At 34.7% G+C, this 22,283-nt stretch overlaps 1 protein-coding gene across 1 annotated transcript in view; it reads left to right on the forward strand.

Moving 5' to 3' along the window:
- Positions 1–6,612: 6,612 nt before the first annotated feature.
- Positions 6,613–22,283, forward strand: part of LOC132544996 (tyrosine-protein phosphatase 99A-like) — a 39,072-nt gene continuing 23,401 nt past the window's right edge. Inside the window, exons 1-13 of the mRNA XM_060208661.1 lie at positions 6,613–6,718; positions 10,410–10,778; positions 11,404–11,527; positions 14,618–14,805; positions 15,071–15,252; positions 15,809–15,986; positions 17,084–17,287; positions 17,700–17,795; positions 18,097–18,260; positions 18,861–18,997; positions 19,030–19,033; positions 19,685–19,707; positions 22,167–22,192. Of these exons, the coding sequence (XP_060064644.1) occupies positions 6,613–6,718; positions 10,410–10,778; positions 11,404–11,527; positions 14,618–14,805; positions 15,071–15,252; positions 15,809–15,986; positions 17,084–17,287; positions 17,700–17,795; positions 18,097–18,260; positions 18,861–18,997; positions 19,030–19,033; positions 19,685–19,707; positions 22,167–22,192 (1,801 nt within the window). The remainder of the gene's footprint in view (positions 6,719–10,409; positions 10,779–11,403; positions 11,528–14,617; positions 14,806–15,070; positions 15,253–15,808; positions 15,987–17,083; positions 17,288–17,699; positions 17,796–18,096; positions 18,261–18,860; positions 18,998–19,029; positions 19,034–19,684; positions 19,708–22,166; positions 22,193–22,283) is intronic.

Here is a 22,283-nt window from a genome sequence, read left to right on the forward strand (position 1 = left end):
CTGTTGTCACCGGGCAATGTTATACATATATTTACTTTTTTGTGAACATGTCTGTGACTAAAACACACATGTATGAAATCTTTGATAGGAAAACAAGCTTTATAAAGTGGCCTTCACAGATTATAGAAAAAATAAATTAAATGAAATCCTTACTAAAATACCAAAGTATTGCATCTGGAATATTGATAAGAGTAATTTTTGTCAACAAGCAAAAAACTACATGTTCATGGGGTACAAAATACAAGAAATTTGATGTTTTGTCATGTTACAATAAAACAGGTCACGTTAGCTCAGAAGAGCTGTTTTTAAGATAAACATATAAAAAATATAACACAAAGAACGATATCACAGAAGGAATAGTGGGAAATATATAATTGCAAAGATACGTTTCAAATTATATATGAGCATGCCGTCTTAATATCTTCAGCAGCAGGGAAAATAACTTATCACCAAGTAATCCAAGGCATAGGCAAATGGTGTTTCAAGGCATTAAGTAATCTACAGATATATATACCTATAGTGGATATGTACCAAAAATGGTGTCAGCATTATCATGGTATAATGTGTATATGATAAAAATAATTTATATTATGTCTGTTACATCTTTAATTATAGATATTCACTGGAATAAATTACAGGGAATACAACATATGGGGCTACAAGTGTATAGCCAGTAGACAGGTTCTATACATTTGGTTAAGAAGTTATTATATCACTATATTTAAGAGCCTGTAGCTGTAATCCTAAATCTGTTTACTTGAGTAGTAAATCCTTTAATACCTTATCTGTAAATACCAGTATTAGATAGAACAGTATCAGTTACTTACAGTCAGTATACACTCTAGGACCTCTTTACACACAATCTGTCATCAAACAGACGCTTAGGTACAGAAATACCTCGAGGCAGGAGCTCCAGAATACCTAAACAACCAACTCTTTCTCCTGTAGCTGCCTCATACAACAGTTCCAATTTCAAAATTTAATTTTTTTGTTTACCAAGTACAACCTCTATAAATTAAGATATCTGGCCAGTATCACAGAACTATATTTCCCATAGCTGGTTTCAAGAAGGGATTTCATTCATGGGAATTATTACTTATTTAGTTTGTAATATATATTACTATTGACAGATTATCCAACCAAAATCATTTCTCATTATCAAATCATAAGTATTCTGTGAGCCAATTTCATAATTGTTATAAAGTTACATCTCCATTTACAAGTTAATATTGAGCTTAAAAAGCACTTTCAATTTAATCATTGTAGTGTACAAATTGTCTCCCCATTGTTTTATCTATTCTATATTTACACTCAAGTCTGTTATTAAATCAAATTAACTCAAAGAGTTGTCTGCCCTTTATGATAAATACCCTGGTTTCTACCTGCTGTGATGTTGAAAATGAGTAGTCTACCACTTATAGTTAATCAAGCTCTACTAATTTGTTTATACTGTCCAGAACTAGAAGTACAATAGTGAACTTTTAATTAATCTTTTTTTAATTTTGAAGTTTGCTCAATTAAAATCATTTTTACAGTAGCACAATACATGGAAGTGAACTAATGTGAAGTCCTATGCCTTAAGCTTTGCTGGCTGTAGGAGAAACTGTCAGTATCCATTGTATTGTGGACAAAGAATTCTGATAACAAAGACTTGTGATAGTGGTACAGAATAGAGATAGCCCCTGAATCTCCGAGCTCCCATCACAGAATCAATAACAGCCTATATAGCCAAGCTTCAATTAATTTCAAAAGAAAGAAATATTTTAATCATTGCCAATTTGGGAAAAGGCATTGTCTGTTATTTATTCCAAAAGATTAATAGTGATTAAAAATGTAGAGTGAGGTTGCAATTATTTTCAGAGGAATAAAGATACAAGGATGTAATGTATGTAGTTTGAGGTATGATAGGTTTATGCTATTGGAGAAAATACTGTAGCATGTTGTTGTACCATTCATTGTGTGTAAAAGATGACATGTACAATGCGCCTCATCAGGTGAGGATTTCCAATCAAGATCACACATTTCAATAGCCAAACATGTACTGCAAGCATTCTATATATGGACATGCTCATGCATAAATGCATGTCCATTATCAGTAAATTTGACTAACGAGATGAAGTTTTTGGCCGTTAAGTGTGACACTCTGTCACAGAATTTTTGTGTGTTCACTTTTTCTGATACATACAAAGTTATTTGTTGGTTGGTTTTATCTTTGTGGATTTTGAAAACAGCCTTAATTTCTGAATCTATGTTTTCTGTTTTGTTGCTCTTCTCTTTCTGCCTGAATTGTATACGAAAGCTCTATAAACTTTATATATTCTGTACTGTGATATGGTAAACAGTTGGCTCTGCTTGTTTGACATTTTATAATTACTACCACAAACCTGTAATTACATGCTGCAGGCACAATCTGACAGTATGACAATCACATATGCACATCCACCATGATTTTTTTTGGTCACAGAAATGTTTGGATAGTATCCAGAGAAATGACCTTAACCTGCCAATAATTAATGATTTGGCACAATATTGTTGAAATATTGACTACATAATGGGGTTATCCAGGACACAAAATTGCACAGAATACCTGTACTGGTTACAGGTTAAGTGGAAACAAGCATATCTATTGAACTGTGTAAAATTTCATCCATAGTTCTTTTACTATTTCACCTACTACTGTACAATTCTGGACATCCTTTATGAAGATGCTACTGTACCATTCAGGACATCCTTTATGAAGATGCCACTGTTCAATTCTGGACATGCTTTATGAAGATGCTACTGTTAAATTCTGGACATGCTTTATGAAGATGCTACTGTTAAATTCTGGACATGCTTTATGAAGATGCTACTGTTAAATTCTGGACATGCTTTATGAAGATGCTACTGTTCAATTCTGGACATGCTTTATGAAGATGCCACTGTTCAATTCTGGACATGCTTTATGAAGATGCTACTGTTAAATTCTGGACATGCTTTATGAAGATGCTACTGTTAAATTCTGGACATGCTTTATGAAGATGCTACTGTTAAATTCTGGACATGCTTTATGAAGATGCTACTGTTAAATTCTGGACATGCTTTATGAAGATGCTACTGTTAAATTCTGGACATGCTTTATGAAGATGCTACTGTTAAATTCTGGACATGCTTTATGAAGATGCTACTGTTCAATTCTGGACATGCTTTATGAAGATGCTACTGTTAAATTCTGGACATGCTTTATGAAGATGCCACTGTTCAATTCTGGACATGCTTTATGAAGATGCTACTGTTCAATTCTGGACATGCTTTATGAAGATGCTACTGTTAAATTCTGGACATGCTTTACAAAGAAGCTAATGGTAAATGCTGGACATCAAGATGGTACAGATAAATTCTGGACATGCAGAAGGAAATGTTTTGAAATCTGTTTCTGAAAAAAAACTCTAAAGGATCAAATACAATTATGTAAACCATACACAACATTAGCACAGATAAATTATCACCATTGGTAATATGTTGGTTTTTGAGATGTTTTGTTCCAGGAAATGAGATATTATTAATGTTATTGCTACACTCCACTTATAAATGCTATACTCGGCTAACACAGCTGATGGATAGCAGCCTAATGATAAAATGTGTTAAAACTTGGTTATCCTTATTACGACCCATCTGTCCATTCACTTCTGGTAATGACAAGAAATTCACTTTGGTGTCAAGTCAAGCTGATTAGTATAATTGTGTAGATTTTTGCTCAATCAAAAGGTAATTAAGATGTTCATCGTTTGTGAGACAAAGTATACCTTAACATCCCATAGATACTAATAGAAGTTAACTTCTCAATAGCCAACCAATAAGACAACAGCTACATAGAGAAGTTTATACTATTTTGAATTATCATTGAGGGAGGGGGTTGTGTCCAACTTTTGCTCTGTAAATATTGTGGGGTCTGATTTTTTTTCCTCTCCACTTATGTATAACTTTAGACCAGATGCTGGAATCTTAATTTGTCCTATGGTATACAATTTTATACTTCTCTATATACTAGCTACCATAGATACAGAACAGATGTGTAAGGTCAAATAAGGTTGTAGTTGTGTACAATGTATATGTATGTAGGATGTCTGGACAGAAACCAGCTGGTCACTGATCTTCTGGACAACATTTGAAACGGGTTAGTTGAAATCAGGGTTGTGGTTGTATGTACACAGAAGCCAGCTGACTCCTGACTTTATGGTGAACATTTAAACAGGATTAGTGTTAGATCAAAGTATAAATACTTTCAGTCTGGTTTTTTATGAATACATTTAAACAAAAGCTGTAGTTGTTGTTTTAATCATTGACAGTTCATATTTTAACATCAACATCGAAAAGAATACTTTTGCACACTTCATTCCAATAGTGCTGTCAACATTCATTCACAGTACTTTATGAACAAATTCAGTTTTCAAGGTTTGTTTGCTTAATTGTCCAGTCAACAGCAATAATATTAAGGCAAGGTGTCCCTTTAGTGACTGGTGGCTACCTCACAGAACACCATACAGAAGGCCCATGACATGCTTCTAGAGTCAATGAGGTAAAGTACCATGCCCAAGGACTGAACCATGAAAGAAAAGATCTGTATGCAATCTCGTCTTTCTCAGACACACCATTGGCCCTGTGTTGTGATAAAACCACACAACTCTGATCTTCACCTCAGACACCCAAATGGCCCTGTTTAGTGATCAAACCATATAATACTGATCTTCACCTCAGACACACTAGTGACCTGTGTAGTGATCAAACCACACAACTCCGGTCTTCACCTCAGACACACTAGTGACCTGTGTAGTGATCAAACCACACAACACCGATCTTCATCTGGAAAACACAAAAAACCCAGGGTACCAATCCAACCATACAATACTGATCTACACCTGAGAAACACAAGTGACCAAGGGTGCAAATCAAACCAAACAACTCTGATCTTCACCTGAGATTGTAAAATGTGATGCTCAGAAATTATAAAGGTTGTTTTAGTTGTGGAATGAAGTGATATATCATTAGTTCTTCAAAATAAACCTTTAGAAAAATCAATTATCATCGACAGAGTTAACATGTAACTTACTGGGAAATTTTTAATTAACTTTAAGTTTCTTAATCAGCATAGTGAGATTGAAAATAAAATGTTTTTTATCCAGCAATTATATAACCTCAATAACCCAGGTTTTAGGCTCTAACTATATATTTATTTTCTATCAGTCATTCTCTTTCTTCTGTATCATGGATGGAATAAATGGATTAATTTGTAGAACAGAAACACTTGAATTTTTCATTTACTGTAGGTTTTTAACTGATATACTAGTTAGAGGAAAGAAAAAAGAACTGTAGGAATTCACTAGGTAACTTCAATGTAAAAATTTGACACCATAATCTTTTAATTTGCAATATGTAAAAACGTACCCATGTGAGGAAGATATTTGTTATCTGAACATACATATAGGCATAGTATAGCTAGGATGTATTGTCTAAGTCTTCAGTTTATACAAAAGATAAAAATAAACTGATTTACTCATCTGTTTCAGCGAGTCTGTTAGTAAACAGAAAGAAAATAGTGTGCTTTAGTCCATGTCTGTCGGTCTTTTTGTGTGAGGATCAGATTTTCTTGTGTGTGACAGATCAGAACTGCGATAAGACCAGGTTTCACCCACACTTGAACAGTTCCTAACCTTAGATGGGTTTACCACAAGTTTATTGACTCACTTCTTGTTTCCTCTACTTCATTTATAGGACTTCCTCCTGAATCAATAACAAATATTTCATTCCTCAGATGTTTGCTTTGGCATTTTAAAACTTCACGGTTCATTCACCATCTGTATTATTTTACACTCACATGTTAGTTAGACAGTCATGAACAAAAATGTGATTTACTAGTAAAAAAGGAATACATGTATATTATGTCAATAATTTTCAGTGATATACCCAAAAATAAGCTTTACTGCAATATTATCATTGTTATACTTCATACAAAAATGTCCTTGGATGGAATGTTGTACAACTCAATACAAAAATGTCTTCTAATGGAATGTTGTACAACTCAATACAAAAATGTCTTCTAATGGGAGGTTGTACAACTCAATACAAAAATTATTTTGATGGGATGTTGTACGTGTATATACCATACAAAGATACCTGTTAATGGGATGTTGCCCACCCTCATATAAAAATATTATTATACAGTGGAATGGTAATACAATTCAACTAATTAAGCTTGTTAACTCAGCATTTTAAGAACTGAAATTTATTGATATGCAAATTTATGCAGAAGCTATCAGGAATATTATACTTAATTACAATGTTCTATCTGGCGGTCTACCTTTATCAACATTTCATCCTGAACTGCACTTTAAGAACAGGAATAGGTTGAATAACTTTATGCAAGACTTACTTATACAAATTCGGGATAAGATACCGGATCTTCATGCATTACACAAACTTAAGTCTCAATAAGAAAGAATGATGTGCAATCTTACAAATTGTTTCGTGATAGTGGAGTATAATAGCACTCCAGAATGATACCATGTAACACCAGCTTTAAGCCTCATTCATGGTCACAGAGAGATCTCCAGTGGTAATCGGCCTTTCAGTAATATGTCACATGCCAGGGAGGGACAGGGGGCCATAGTTAAATACCCAGTAAATAATACAGCCTCACGCACAGATGATCAGATTGAAGTGTGTTCAACACCTGTCTCAGGTGAGCAAACCATGCCCGTTACTGTGAATGTCCTTAAATAAATCAAAATTTACTGGAGGAAAAATTAGGATTAAAAATTCTAATTTTGAAATAAATGTTTGAAATTGTTTTTTGTGATTATGAAATAATTTTGTTGTTAAAGAAAGCTAAGAATGGATAATGTCTGGGTGTTTAAATAGACAAAAAATTTTTTTTATGTTTTGTTATACACAAGAATATCTACCGTAATTGTCCTGTAAGTCAAAGCTGTTCTGATCTCTACAAATTGCAAAGGTAGCGGACAGGTACAAAAAATAGTTTTGTTATATGTGCCAGATAAACTGCCACAGGCTTCAGATTGCAATCAGAAAACCATTCATCATATATCTTAGGTGATCTTTTTGAGAACTGACATAAAAAAGTTGTGGTCTCTAAATCTGTCTAATTTCTTACAAGGTGTTGAAGCTATTGCTGTGTCAGAAAGGTGATCTGCTATAAATTAGCAGGTACAAAGTGGGTACCATCAAAGGTACAAGACTGTGGATGTTTCCTGTGTAAAATAATTACAAATTGCAAATTGGCTGTGTACAGGTGTGAAAACCTAATTGGTGCTGTGAAGACATGATAGAGACTAATCATTTGTAACAAAATACACATGAGTAACATACACATTGTGGTAGAAACATTTTAATACAACTCGTGTACTAACACTTTGTTTATGCGTAGCCAGAAGTTAAAACATACAAAAGCATTTGTGGCAACTTTACAGAAATTCCACATTACCCACGTGTATATATATGGCTTAAAGCATGAAAGAGATTTGGATCCTCTAAGCTTAAAATCAGTTGAGTCATGTGAATTATCTTGGCAATCTAAAGTGACAGTTTTTTGTGTGTTAATTTGACTCATCAATGCCGTTGTCATTCATGCAATGAGGTACTTAGAGTGTAGTTAGTGTGGGAAAAAGAATTAGTGAGTTATAGACAAACATGAGAACATATGTCCATGTATATACATATAGTGTTTAGGATATGTAAATAAACCAAACTCTGGTCTGAGTGACGTGTATTGTGAGCATAAATAAAGCCGCAATAGTAATAATTAACTAAGGTCCCATGGCACAACTACCAACATAGATTTGTAACTGCAAGATTTCCTTATAAGTATGTGTATACCTGAGGCATCCTCCAGTATTACTGATGTAATTGAAATACAATGTTATATATGTGTACCCAGCATACCCTTTACCAAAACAGGGCCTGAAGCCTGTAGAATAATCCAGAGAAATAAAATCAATTTCAGATATTATGATCAAAAACCATGATTTTAATGTCTTTTCCACACACATTCTTTATCATAAAAAACAGGTAACCAGGCTGGATTGTACTGAACAAACTTATGGTAATATAGCTAAGTAATTATACAAGCTTGGGGACAAGGGTGTTGTAATAGTCAATTCTGTGTAATCAGTCTTTGAATGTAAATCGTCAGCCAACTTTGATATGATTTACAGGTCACAGGTAGAATGTCAGGGATAAGATCAGAAAGGGATGCAATCTGATTTTAACAGCATACAAAATATAATATGATATGTAGATGCAACACATATATTTCACTTTGGAATAAAATTTAATCATGTCACCATCTCTTTTCTGACTGATATGATCACTGAGGTGTGCATTGCTCCAAAAATACAAATTACTGAAATAGAGCTATATGTTGTCATTGTGATTGTTGGTTGCAGTAGTTACTGGGATTGATGATTTAACATAAATATAGAAAAAGAACAGAATTTTCAATCAAATTTAAATGAAGTCCAAGTTATTTACTTGTTGTCTCATCTGTGATGAAAAGTATAGAAAGTGAGACTACTGTGCATGCATGTTATTTTTCATATCAACAGCGATGCTCTTGATTTGAATTTTGATCTGCTGTTAAAAAATATAAGGGATGAATTAGAATGGGACTTGAATTATATAATGCTGAAGGTTTAAAGGTAGCTTCAATGGTGACACAACTGTAAGTATGCTACATCAGATATAGATAATTTCCTCATCACATTCCAGTGCCTTGAAGACATATCTAATGCATGTCAAAATTAAGCTTTGGCTTATACAATTTTCTCATTTACTGCATTTGATTCATGAGCTGGGTAGGAAAGTTGATCACAAAGGAATGTAAATGTAGCTTTCCAGGGGAGGTAATCCTAAATCAATCATACTGTTGATTGTTGTCTAATTATCTTAAGAGAAGAATACACTATATTGAAAATAGGGGAAATTACCAGGTCAGAAGTATGATTGTTGACAGTATCAACTTGTACAGTATGTAACCTTTATATTCCTGTATGTATGTTGTAGTCATTTAGGCCTGATGTATATTGTTTCATACAATGTGTTTTAGCATTGACTCAGCACTGAAGTAAAATGAGTGTAGTCATAACCAAACATTAATTATTCATTAAAACTGCTATTTTAGCAGCAAATGATTTAATCTGGTGTATTGATGCATTTCATTGGCGGCCATATGGACCACATGGTTCTGGCCTGCATGTACATGTACAGATTATATTGATATACAGCAACATACAAACTATTGTAGGTTAATAAGGCTGGGTAAGGCTGCATCTAACAATCGGTCATATAGATATCTTAAACAAATATGAAAAGTTCCAGCTAAAGTACCCGGTAATCTTTTTTTGAAATCAAAAGAATGAGACAATTTTGCTATTATTTTACCCCATGTTACATGTAGTAGTTAAAGAGATGATGAATCTTTCTTTCTCTGCTGGATTTAGTGCCTTTACACAGTTTTTAGACAGGTTCTCCTTGTAGTAGCTCTGGTGGATTGCTCACTGAACATAATAAGGGAGGTTCATTGCTTGCCATTTGGGTCCACTATCTTGTCTAATCACACAACCACAACAGCACAGGATGGTTTCTAATTTCGGATCCCTGACAACACACAAACCACCCTGAGAAAGGATCATTGAGCTATTCACCAAACATGTGAAGTATATAATGCTCTATGGACTCAGCTGTCTTGCTTCCCTCTCTGCAATCATCCTAATGAAATTTTGTGATTCAAAACTTTGAAATACCTAAATGGCAAAAAACTTGTCTCCTTATTATCGAAGAAATTCAGTTTCCCACAGAAAATTCAAATTGTAATTATAATCAATTAGAGAAATGAATAGAGCAGTGTTCCGTATAAAAATAGAATACAGGCAGAGGCATTTAGTTATAAAGGGGAAACAATTGGGGCCCTTAGTCCTCTGATACATCTGGTCCTAGCAGAGAGGGTACAATGTTTAAGTACAGGGTACTTTCTTCCTAGACACTGTAGAGTGAGTCTAATCCTTATAGAAAGTATTGTATAACCTAGTATCTAGAGGTAGGGTACTAGTAGTATTCAGAATGATTTTGAATTTGACCTTAAATACAAAAGATGTTTTTTAAGAAGAAGTCTATCTTTAGCAAAACATAAATTGAAAACACTGTTCGTGCTGAAGATAAAAATCTTCTTAAATATATATACTGATGAATCTCATTTTGTACAAAAGATCTTGTTTTCAGATGCAGTGCATGCCCACTATCTGTAAAAATTTTAAGTTCTCGACAAGGATGGAGTTAGTTATCAGTAAGGGACAGCAACAGACAGTTTGTCTGATTTTGTATAAGTAAAAAAGCAGTCATTATTTGTTTCTCTTCAGGTGTTCTCAGTCAAGACTTCTTCCAGGAGCAGGTGTATGGAATTGTAGGTAGTAATGTGTCTATTCCATGCCGGGTGAATGCATCAGGATTTGAACCAAGTCACACTCTGGTCACATGGAAGAAGGACAATATGTTCCTGTTGTCAGCTACTGAAATCACCGGGGAAGATGAAATGAAACTCTCCTACCTGGACCAAAGTCTGGCAACTGGAAACAAGTATGAGGTGTGGACCACTTACAGTCTGGTCGTATCCAGTCTTGTCCTTGGTGATAGCGACAACTATACCTGTACTGTGATAGTGTTTACCGACGACACACAGAGTGCCGAGAAAACTCGTGAAACCAATGTTACCTCACTTCTTGTACAAGGTAGGTAGTAGTTGTATCAACACAAATATTACTTCTGGAAAAAAAGGAGGTGAATTGTATCAAGGGAGATAATTACACACACTTAGTGATATGAGTGTGATAATCATGAAGAGAATCAGTAAAATATGCTATCATTATTTCTTTACTTAGAACATTGCTGGAAATTTGTTTTACAGGAAAGTAAGGAAATTTTCTTGTTTTAGTAATATCTCTTAGAATTTGTGATGGAGTTTCTTGTTAATAGTTTATGTATTTGGACAGTTATAAAAAGCAAACTTGTGAAAGATGTAAGAAATATATGAAATTTACAGAAACAACAGTACATACTTATATAGGTGTGAGTTCATTGACATTTATCTATGACCTGGTTTAATATTTTTACTTAGTACAGGTCAACACACTAAGGTAACTATATCAACTCTCAGAGGTATACCATGAGATTCAGACAGCCAAATAATTAGGTAACATTGATACTTTTACCATTTGATATACACAAAGCCTGCAGTAATTTGTGTAGATGCTGCAGTGGTTTTGACACCTAGGACGGGCATACAAATGTCAGTTCTCACTGTCCTCAAACTTGCACTGACAACTATCAACTAATGGTCCCCCATTAACGTTTCAGATGTTCCCACCATCCCAGGGCGACCAGTCATCACCGACTTGAAGTCGCGAAGCATCACTGTCAGCTGGGCTCACAGTCGCAAGGAAAACAACAGTCCCATATTTTCTTATGTTATTCAAATGAAGTAAGTCAAATAACATAAAAAAATTCCATATTTTCTTATATAAATCTAAGAGTTAACAAGTGGATGACGTTTAAGAAAGCAAAGTGATCCATTTTTGTATCCTGTTGCTATTGTTTAACAATGTCATGTACCTCATGTCAAGATGGTAATGGATAATTAACTCAATATTCCTTAAACAATCAACAAATAAGGGATAAACGATTCAACAATCAAATAACTTATCATCTACTGAAATTGATGGCAATAACATTAGGTGTTCTGTTGGTCAAATTGATGGCAATAACTAATAGGTGTTCTGTTGGTCAAATTGATGTCAATAACTATTAGGTATTGTGGTGGTCAAATTGATGGCAATAACTTGAAGATATTCTGTTGGTCAGCTTGATGGCAATAACTTTAAGGTATTCTGTTGGTCAAATTGATGGCAATAACTACTAGGTATTCTGTTGGTCAGCTTGATGGCAATAACTTTAAGGTATTCTGTTGGTCAACTTGATGGCAATAACTACTAGGTATTCTGTTGGTCAACTTGATGGCAATAACTACTAGGTATTCTGTTGGTCAACTTGATGTCAATAACTACTAGGTATTCTGTTGGTCAACTTGATGGCAATAACTTTAAGGTATTCTGTTGGTCAAATTGATGGCAATAACATTAGGTGTTCTGTTGGTCAAATTGATGGCAATAACTATTAGGTGTTCTGTTGGTCAAATTGATGGCAATAACTATTAGGTGTTCTGTTGGTCAAATTGATGGCAATAACTATTAGGTGTTCTGATGGACAAATTGATGGCAATAACTATTAGGTGTTCTGTCGGTCAAATTGATGGCAATAACTGTTAGGTGTTCTGTTGGTCAAATTGATGGCAATAACTATTAGGTGTTCTGATGGACAAATTGATGGCAATAACTATTAGGTGTTCTGTTGGTCAAATTGATGGCAATAACTATTAGGTGTTCTGATGGACAAATTGATGGCAATAACTATTAGGTGTTCTGTTGGTCAAATTGATGGCAATAACTATTAGGTGTTCTGTTGGTCAAATTGATGGCAATAACTATTAGGTGTTCTGGTGGACAAATTGATGGCAATAACTATTAGGTGTTCTGTCGGTCAAATTGATGTCAATAACTGTTAGGTGTTCTGTTGGTCAAATTGATGGCAATAACTATTAGGTATTCTGTTGGTCAAATTGATGTCAATAACTACTAGGTATTCTGTTGGTCAAATTGATGTCAATAACTACTAGGTATTCTGTTGGTCAGCTTGATGGCAATAACTTTAAGGTATTCTGTTGGTCAACTTGATGGCAATAACTACTAGGTATTCTGTTGGTCAAATTGATGTCAATAACTACTAGGTATTCTGTTGGTCAACTTGATGGCAATAACTTTAAGGTATTCTGTTGGTCAAATTGATGGCAATAACATTAGGTGTTCTGTTGGTCAAATTGATGGCAATAACTATTAGGTGTTCTGTTGGTCAAATTGATGTCAATAACTATTAGGTATTGTGGTGGTCAAATTGATGGCAATAACTAATAGGTGTTCTGTTGGTCAAATTGATGTCAATAACTATTAGGTATTGTGGTGGTCAAATTGATGGCAATAACTTGAAGATATTCTGTTGGTCAGCTTGATGGCAATAACTTTAAGGTATTCTGTTGGTCAAATTGATGGCAATAACTACTAGGTATTCTGTTGGTCAGCTTGATGGCAATAACTTTAAGGTATTCTGTTGGTCAACTTGATGGCAATAACTACTAGGTATTCTGTTGGTCAAATTGATGTCAATAACTACTAGGTATTCTGTTGGTCAACTTGATGGCAATAACTTTAAGGTATTCTGTTGGTCAAATTGATGGCAATAACTATTAGGTGTTCTGATGGACAAATTGATGGCAATAACTATTAGGTGTTCTGTCGGTCAAATTGATGGCAATAATTGTTAGGTGTTCTGTTGGTCAAATTGATGGCAATAACTATTAGGTATTCTGTTGGTCAAATTGATGTCAATAACTACTAGGTATTCTGTTGGTCAAATTGATGTCAATAACTACTAGGTATTCTGTTGGTCAACTTGATGGCAATAACTTTAAGGTATTCTGTTGGTCAAATTGATGGCAATAACTATTAGGTGTTCTGTTGGTCAAATTGATGGCAATAACTATTAGGTGTTCTGATGGACAAATTGATGGCAATAACTATTAGGTGTTCTGTCGGTCAAATTGATGGCAATAATTGTTAGGTGTTCTGTTGGTCAAATTGATGGCAATAACTATTAGGTATTCTGTTGGTCAAATTGATGTCAATAACTACTAGGTATTCTGTTGGTCAAATTGATGTCAATAACTACTAGGTATTCTGTTGGTCAACTTGATGGCAATAACTTTAAGGTATTCTGTTGGTCAAATTGATGGCAATAACTATTAGGTGTTCTGTTGGTCAAATTGATGGCAATAACTATTAGGTGTTCTGATGGACAAATTGATGGCAATAACTATTAGGTGTTCTGTCGGTCAAATTGATGGCAATAACTATTAGGTGTTCTGTTGGTCAAATTGATGGCAATAACTATTAGGTGTTCTGTTGGTCAAATTGATGTCAATAACTACTAGGTATTCTGTTGGTCAAATTGATGGCAATAACTAATAGGTATTCTGTTGGTCAAATTGATGGCAATAACTACTAGGTATTCTGTTGGTCAAATTGATGGCAATAACTACTAGGTATTCTGTTGGTCAAATTGATGTCAATAACTACTAGGTATTCTGTTGGTCAAATTGATGGCAATAACTAATAGGTATTCTGTTTGTTGAATGGTTGACATTAATTAATTAACTTTATGGTATTCTGTCGGTCAAATTGATGATAATAACTAATAGGTATTCTGTTGGTCAAATTGATGGCAATAACTAATAGGTATTGTGTTGGTCAAATTGATGGCAATAACTATAAGGTATTGTGTTGGTCAAATTGATGGCAATAACTATAAGGTATTCTGTTTGTTGAATGGTTGACATTAATTAATTTATTGTAGTTCCTACATTGGTGACAATGGATGAATATGTTCTGTTGTTTTTTGTCAGGGTGGCGACTATGGACTGGTTGAATGCCCAGGAGATGTCCACAGCAATGTCTGTGAAGGATCCACCCACCTGTACTTTTATTAACCTCCTACCTTTCACAATGTACCGGGCTCGTGTTATTGCTGTTAACTATGTGGGTCGCAGCATGCCCAGTCAGGAGAGTGAGATCTTCTGGACCAAGTCTGAAGGTAACTTCATTGTTTATATGATGAGTGTGGCTTTCAGATTATTTGTAATGTTTAATGAATAGAGTTTCCTTTATGTTTTTTGAAATAATGCTTGGTAATTTTGTGGCTTTTATCTTCATCAAAACTCCATCAGCTAATAATGAACATGTTAAGTGTGCATTGGCCTTTGATATGAAGGAAATGAATTTGGCAGTGATTTCTTACGTCACAGAACTTAAACTATTACTTTGAACTGTTTCTATGTATGCAATGTTCTGTCTGGCAGCTCCAAGTGCAGCTCCTGAGATCCTTGAAGCTAGCAGTCACAACAGCTCACAGATTTTCATTAAATGGCGGCCACCTCTTGCCTCGGAGCTGAATGGAGAACTTACAGGCTATGTCATAGAGTATAATGTTGAAGGCTCAAATATCCTTCAGACTGTCACCGAGGAGAATAAAGACAAGACAGTAAGTTACAATGAAAATTCCTGCCATGATACGATTCAGAATAAGATATTATTGCCCATAACTATTGCTCTATAGGAGGTAGGGCTTTCCTATTTCTCATATGTGTTCCTTGTGACAGGGCTTTTCTGATTGTACCAAAGTTTTTGACCATATGGCTTTGACTTTGGCCTTTGACCTACCTCTGAAAAATGTTAACTGGTAGGATGTAGGACTTTCATATTTGGCATGTGTATTTCTTGTGACAAATTTTTGACCATGCGATTTTAATTTTGTTGCGACCAGAGGGATGGTGTGTCATGAACACATATCATATTTACATGAAAAAATAAGTTTAAGATGTTGGATTTAAAACGTAAAAAACATAGACATTGACATACTCAGATGTCGGTATATAGCTAGTAAATATAATATTATAAAGGATGACGAAAAGGTAGTGACCTACAGTGTAAAGAGGAATGTATTAACAGAAAACACTAAAGGGTGTTCAAGGCATAAAAAGAAGAAAAAAGTAGGAAATAATGAAATTCAGATAAAAGTTTTTGTTATGTAAATTCAGATATTTTCATCATCACCAGACTTCATTTATTATATACTGTTTTACGGTAAATCTTTCCTCCAGAACCTGACCATCATCAACCTGTTGCCCTTTATGAACTACTACATCACCATTAGAGCTCAAAACAATTTTGGGACTGGACCATTTGCTGATGTAACAGTCCGTACAGCCGAGGGACGTAAGTTTTCCAGCTTAATTCACCAGAGATATATCAGATGTAACAGTATAAGGTGATATATTGAAGATTCCATCAGTCAACCAGCATTGTTTACATATAGGTACTTCCAAAGGACAGGATAATGTTACACATAGGCTCTGTTACTATAGTATACATCAACACAACAAAAACTAGGGAGACATACAGTATAGTTGTGTATAATTTATATAACAGTTATTAAGGTTCACGATGAATGTCCACTTTAAGCAGTAAACAGAAGAGTATTTTCTGATGATGTGAAATATTTGTTATGTATTTTATATTGTGTAATCATTAAATCCCCAGAGAACACAACTAACTATACAATGGAGCCCGCGCCACTTTGTCCTCAGTAGAGGACACTGTAGTCGTTAAATCCCCAGAGAACACAACTAACTATACAATGGAGCCGGCGCCACTGTGTCCTCAGTAGAGGACACTGTAGTCGTTAAATCCCCAGAGAACACAACTAACTATACAATGGAGCCGGCGCCACTGTGTCCTCGGTAGAGGACACTGTAGTCAGAGAACACAACTAACTATAAATGAAGCCCGCCACTGTGTCCTCCACCCCAGAGAACAGAGAACAACTAACTATACAATGGAGCCGGTGCCACTGTGTCCTCAGTAGAGGACACTGTAGTCGTTAAATCCCCAGAGAACACAACTAACTATACAATGAAGCCCGCGCCACTGTGTCCTCGGTAGAGGACACTGTAGTCGTTAAATCCCCAGAGAACACAACTAACTATACAATGAAGCCCGCGCCACTGTGTCCTCGGTAGAGGACACTGTAGTCGTTAAATCCCCAGAGAACACAACTAACTATACAATGGAGCCCGCGCCACTGTGTCCTCAGTAGAGGACACTTGGTTTCTTGTCCACATATCTGTGTATTCATAAATTTGCAGGTTGATTAACTGAGTTAAATGGTTCGATGGGGATGATGATCTGTATGAAGACCTATTATTACCTGGTATAGAAATGTACATCAGTAGTCATCTATATGAATAGGACCTATTTAGACATATCATAAAGTACACTTAATAAAAATTGGTAAAAATGTGCTTCCTTTATAGGGCCATCGAAACCTAGAATCATTCATACACTGAATGTGATGTCAACTTCATTCAACCTGAGCTGGGAGGCTCCTAAAGAGATGCGAGGGAACCTGTTGGGTTACGAGTTAGAATGGAGTCACAACAACACAATCAAATCTATGATTATCCGTAACCTGGGAGATCGTGGAAATACTCAACATGAGGCTTACATATCTAACCTAGGTAGGTTTGGATTGTTAGAAATAACCTGGGAGATCGTGGCAATGCTTAACATGAGGTTCACATATCTAATCTATATAGGTTGGGATTGTCAGAAGCAACCTGGGGGAGGATGGCAGTACTTAACATACAGCTTCTGTATTCAATTTAGCAATAGATGTATATATATATTTTGACATAACCTTGGGTATCATTTAGGAATGTTTGATCTGTCAGTAGTAACCTTGGTAGTAATTGTCAGTTAGATGTGTACTGCTGACTTTTCACCCTAGGAATCATGTTTTCATTCTGTAAATTAATTGTTCCCTTTGAAGTGGGGATACTATTGAACTTAAGTCTATAATAAAATCAATAAAAACAAAGCATGGTATCAAAAAATTACATTAGGAATTGATAAAGAATTTGATGTTGACAGAACCCTACACTCAGTACAGGGTACGAGTGCGTGCCTTCACCGGAGGTGGAAATGGAGAGTTCAGTGACTCTTACCCTGCTCTAACTGATGTCACAGGTAAAGCAGTCACTCACAAAGTACATATGTACTATATATATTTAGCACTTCTGATTCTTAATTTCAGTTTGTATAATGTTTTCTATAATATACACTGTGAGTGCATCTGTTTTTCAATAACCACATTTTTCAAAAGTTTGATAATGTGCTCAAATTTGAATGTCTCTTAAATTATGGTGATTTTTAAGCTGTAAAAGATTAAAAAACAAGTCAATGGTAAAGACAATCTGATATTGTGCACTTGATTTTGTAATTTTGACTGATATTTAGGATTTATATTGCATTATGTATTCCTGCTCAGGTCCCGGCCAGCCGACTGGACTCAACGTCACTGTGACAGGTTCCAATAGTGTGTTTGTACAGTGGGAACAACCAAAGAAGTTCTATCGTATAGTTAATTACTATGCCATTGAATACAAGGACACTAGCTCCTTCTTCCATAAACCTCTTGTTGTGGAGGCACCCATTCAAAAGGTAAGCACCAATTAAACTATTGAAAAAGAAAACACAGACAGGACCATTCAAAAGGTAAGCACAAACTGAATTATTGAAAAAGAAAACACAGACAGGACCATTCAAAAGGTAAGCACAAACTGAATTATTGAAAAAGAAAACACAGACAGGACCATTCAAAAGGTAAGCACAAACTGAATTATTGAAAAAGAAAACACAGACAGGACCATTCAAAAGGTAAGCACAAACTGAATTATTGAAAAAGAAAGCACAGACAGGACCATTCAAAAGGTAAGCACAAACTGAATTATTGAAAAAGAAAACACAGACAGGACCATTCAAAAGGTAAGCACAATAGAACTATTGAAAAAAAAAACAGACAGGACCATTCAAAAGGTAAGCACAATAGAACTATTCAAAAGGTAAAAACCAGCTGAACCAAGCAAAAGGTAAGCACAAACTGATTTATTTCATAAGGTAAGCACTAGCTTAACCATTTATAAAACCTACACAAAATTAGCTGATTATATATAGAAATGACTGGATCAAAGTTTTTAGAAATGATCTAACCCAAATTTACAGATGATAAGTACATATTTGAATTTATGAAACCAAAGTTCTGTGACAAACAAATTACTGTTTTCTTACATGCAGTTGAATATCACCAATCTGCCTAGTAACCGAGTCTACAAGCTGCGAATGGCTGCCATCACCAAGAGCATTGTTAAACAACAGAAATACAGTGGACAGTTCACTGATTGGATCACGTTTGAACTAATAGGTATGTCATAACGAGCACTGCCAACATTACTGACTACACATCTTCGCACAAAAAACATTATATATTGTATCCCCACAGCCAATTCTCTGTAACCTTTTTCTTCATCAGCTCCTTTAACAAACATGTATCTAGTAATTACAGATTTAGTCAAAACCTGCTTTGCATGGCAATCTGTATTATCAGGATGAGTTTCAGACACAAGCAAAATATTTCGTTTAATTTCCAAATCAGTTAATTATAATCTTTTCATCATATATTTTCTTAATTTAATATCTTTGTGGTTTGTTGGTGTTATTTACACTAAAAACAATTAAATGAAATAGATAGAAACTATTAAAATAGATTTAGACCATAGGTACACAAGAGGTTTTTGTCCCTGCTCAGTGAAGTGTTTACTATAGTTTATTGTTTTCACTTCGACAAAGAAAATTTATTGATGTGTTTTCTGGAAAATATGTGCAAACTGTGTTTGATCGTCAAAATAATAGTGGAATAGCCGAGAGAAAATATTCTAGCTTTATTTCTTCTGAAATCTAGTTGTCTTGAATGTTGTGAATATTAACAAATGACTTCTATATAAAATACATATTGAGAATTCTTTATAACTAGAGGAGGACGTGTGGATTCTTGCCATTGATACAGATTAAACACCCAGCATCTTGAAGACTTTTTCTATCTGTAATGTATCACGGGCAATTTTCAACTTAAGAATGTCTGTGTATAGAGACCTTGGTTTGACTTCATACGTGCTGTTAACTGGTGGCCCACTTCAGTTCACTTACTAGTGTACACATGTCACATTGGTATCATTATCAGGGCTAGCTCTGGGTCAAAATTCAGTTTCGCCAAACCAAATTTTTTTTGCTATAAGCGCGCGAACAGATTCCGGAACTTGCCCTCACCCTCACCCGACGAGCCCTTAATTCCCTCATATAATAATAACACATATGCTAATTATATAATTACATTATTTATTCACTGTTTTAACAACAATACATCAATTTTAATCAGTTTTAATGCTCACCGTCATATACATGATATTTGACATTATGTTTGATTTACTATGTACAACTAATACTAATTTCTCTATAATAGTTGTTGTGCTATTTTATGATGGTGTTACATAAAAGTATTTCTAATTCCAGGGTTTTTCTGTTTTAATTTGGTTTAGAATGTATGTGTTGCATTTTACATGAACAAATCTTTTAGAGATTTCCATCTTAACAAACCATACACTTTTTTGATCTGCAATATCTAGATATTACTCGGAATTAAACCTCTCCCACCTCTGTTTTTTACAGGAGATATTCAAAATGAAACAAACGAAGGTGATTATCCTATTGTACTCCTTGTTCCAATGTCACATGTACTCTTGTTTCACCTAAATCTACTTCCAGCATTGTGAATGGTGACCATGAACCACTATAGATTGAATCCTCTCTCATCATCATCATCTCTCTTATTGTCATCTCTCGTCTATCATTACACATAGAGGACAAGGCTTCATACTTTGGTTATCTGTATTGTTAGATTCATGGGTAGTACTTTGCCTTTTAGATGATTTCACTCTGTAAATTAGGGTTTTTTTTCATTAAGGAAATAATTACAAAAATAAAAACACCAAAAAAAACCCAGAAAATATTATAAAAAATTTTGTTAATCAACTTTATATGTACATGAAGACAATAGATTATCTAAATGAATATGATAACAAACAAAAGAAAGATATTTCTTTTCTTATCTTGTATATGAATGCTGCATTTCAATACAGAAAATGAGAAATGGATTCTGTCAAAAAGGCTGCAGCCATGGTTATTTTTTTCATATGAAAACTTTTTCCTCACCCCTGCATGATCCTGTTAAGGTACAACACACTGAGTTTTACTTCAGCCGTGTCTTTGTCTGCATGTTCAGGTTGTTGTTATTACTAGCATGTTAGTCAGAGTTTGATTTCAAGTAGTTTATATTTACTAAATTGTAAATATGTTGTACTTTACAGCATCAAAATACATAAAAAACCACAGTTTGTTCACAATTCGTAAGATGTCGGTGTCGTAAATGAAACTTGTCAGTCTGTACTTTAAGCCCGTTGTATTGGTTTTTGTCTGTTATATACAGACACAAGTGTCTGAGATATTTCAAGCCAGAAAACACCAGTCACTATTGTTAAAACTAGAACACAGCTTCCCACATCAGTTTATTAATAATAATGATAATAATAACATACAGGACACAGGCTTATTAAGCCTATTTATCTGGATCAGAGGCCTTTAAACACTTCACTGAAATACTGAAGGTCTAGGATTTTTCTCTCAAAATCATGATTATAATAATTAAATTTTCGTTAATACTTTTTTCAGTTTGAAATCCTTGTGAGTCCAGATTTGTGATACCAAGTCTAAAGCGGGTTTATACTGAAGGGTTTAGTGTTCATCTTTTGATTTTTCATTGTTGATCTGGAATTTAAACCTATATAAAGTAAAGAGTATTCTAGGCTATAAGGTTGTATGATATCACCACAGAATAAACCCTACAGAATTATTGTAATATTTGTAATACTTCCTTACATTACAACACATAACTTAAAACTAGAACAAACAAAATGTGCCAGAGAGAAAATAATGAGGTAAATAAACAATTTAAAGCCAGAGAATTGCATCATTGTAGATATAAACACTATAAGTTATACTATGGCGAGTCAGAAGCATCAGCACATAGTATAAACACTATAAGTTATACTATGGCGAGTCAGAAGCATCAGCACATAGTATAAACACTATAAGTTATACTATGGCGAGTCAGAAGCATCAGCACAAGATGAAGCTGCTGATCAGCTTTCTGTTATATTTCTAGTAATTACCTTTACCTATCACAATTTACTACCACTAGGGGCCACAATAGCTCAGTGTCTTCGTAACCTCAGAACTTAGGTGCCTCGTTCAACACTCCCTACTCTTGGCGTTTGCGCTTCTCAGGAAGCTGAGAAACAGACCAGGTTGTGGTGACGTGGTTGTATTCTTGGGCAAGACACTTTAACCCGAATGCTGTTGATGCCATCTGTATACTATTCCATGGGGTAGCCTCAGAATGACCCTCACTGTTACATTGGTGATAAACCCAGCAAAAAATAGCTGCAGACAAGAAAACAATACCACTACAGAAGGTATAACTTAACACTGAGGAGAGATATGTACAGCCTGATATGTTACTACACAGGTACTTTTAACTGTATGCTGTTTCAGTAGTGTGTTGCT

Source organism: Ylistrum balloti, unplaced genomic scaffold (genome assembly GCF_031769215.1).
Source record: "Ylistrum balloti isolate Yb309-2 unplaced genomic scaffold, AGI_CSIRO_Ybal_v1 Utg369818, whole genome shotgun sequence".
NCBI classification, from domain to species: Eukaryota; Metazoa; Mollusca; class Bivalvia; order Pectinida; family Pectinidae; genus Ylistrum; species Ylistrum balloti.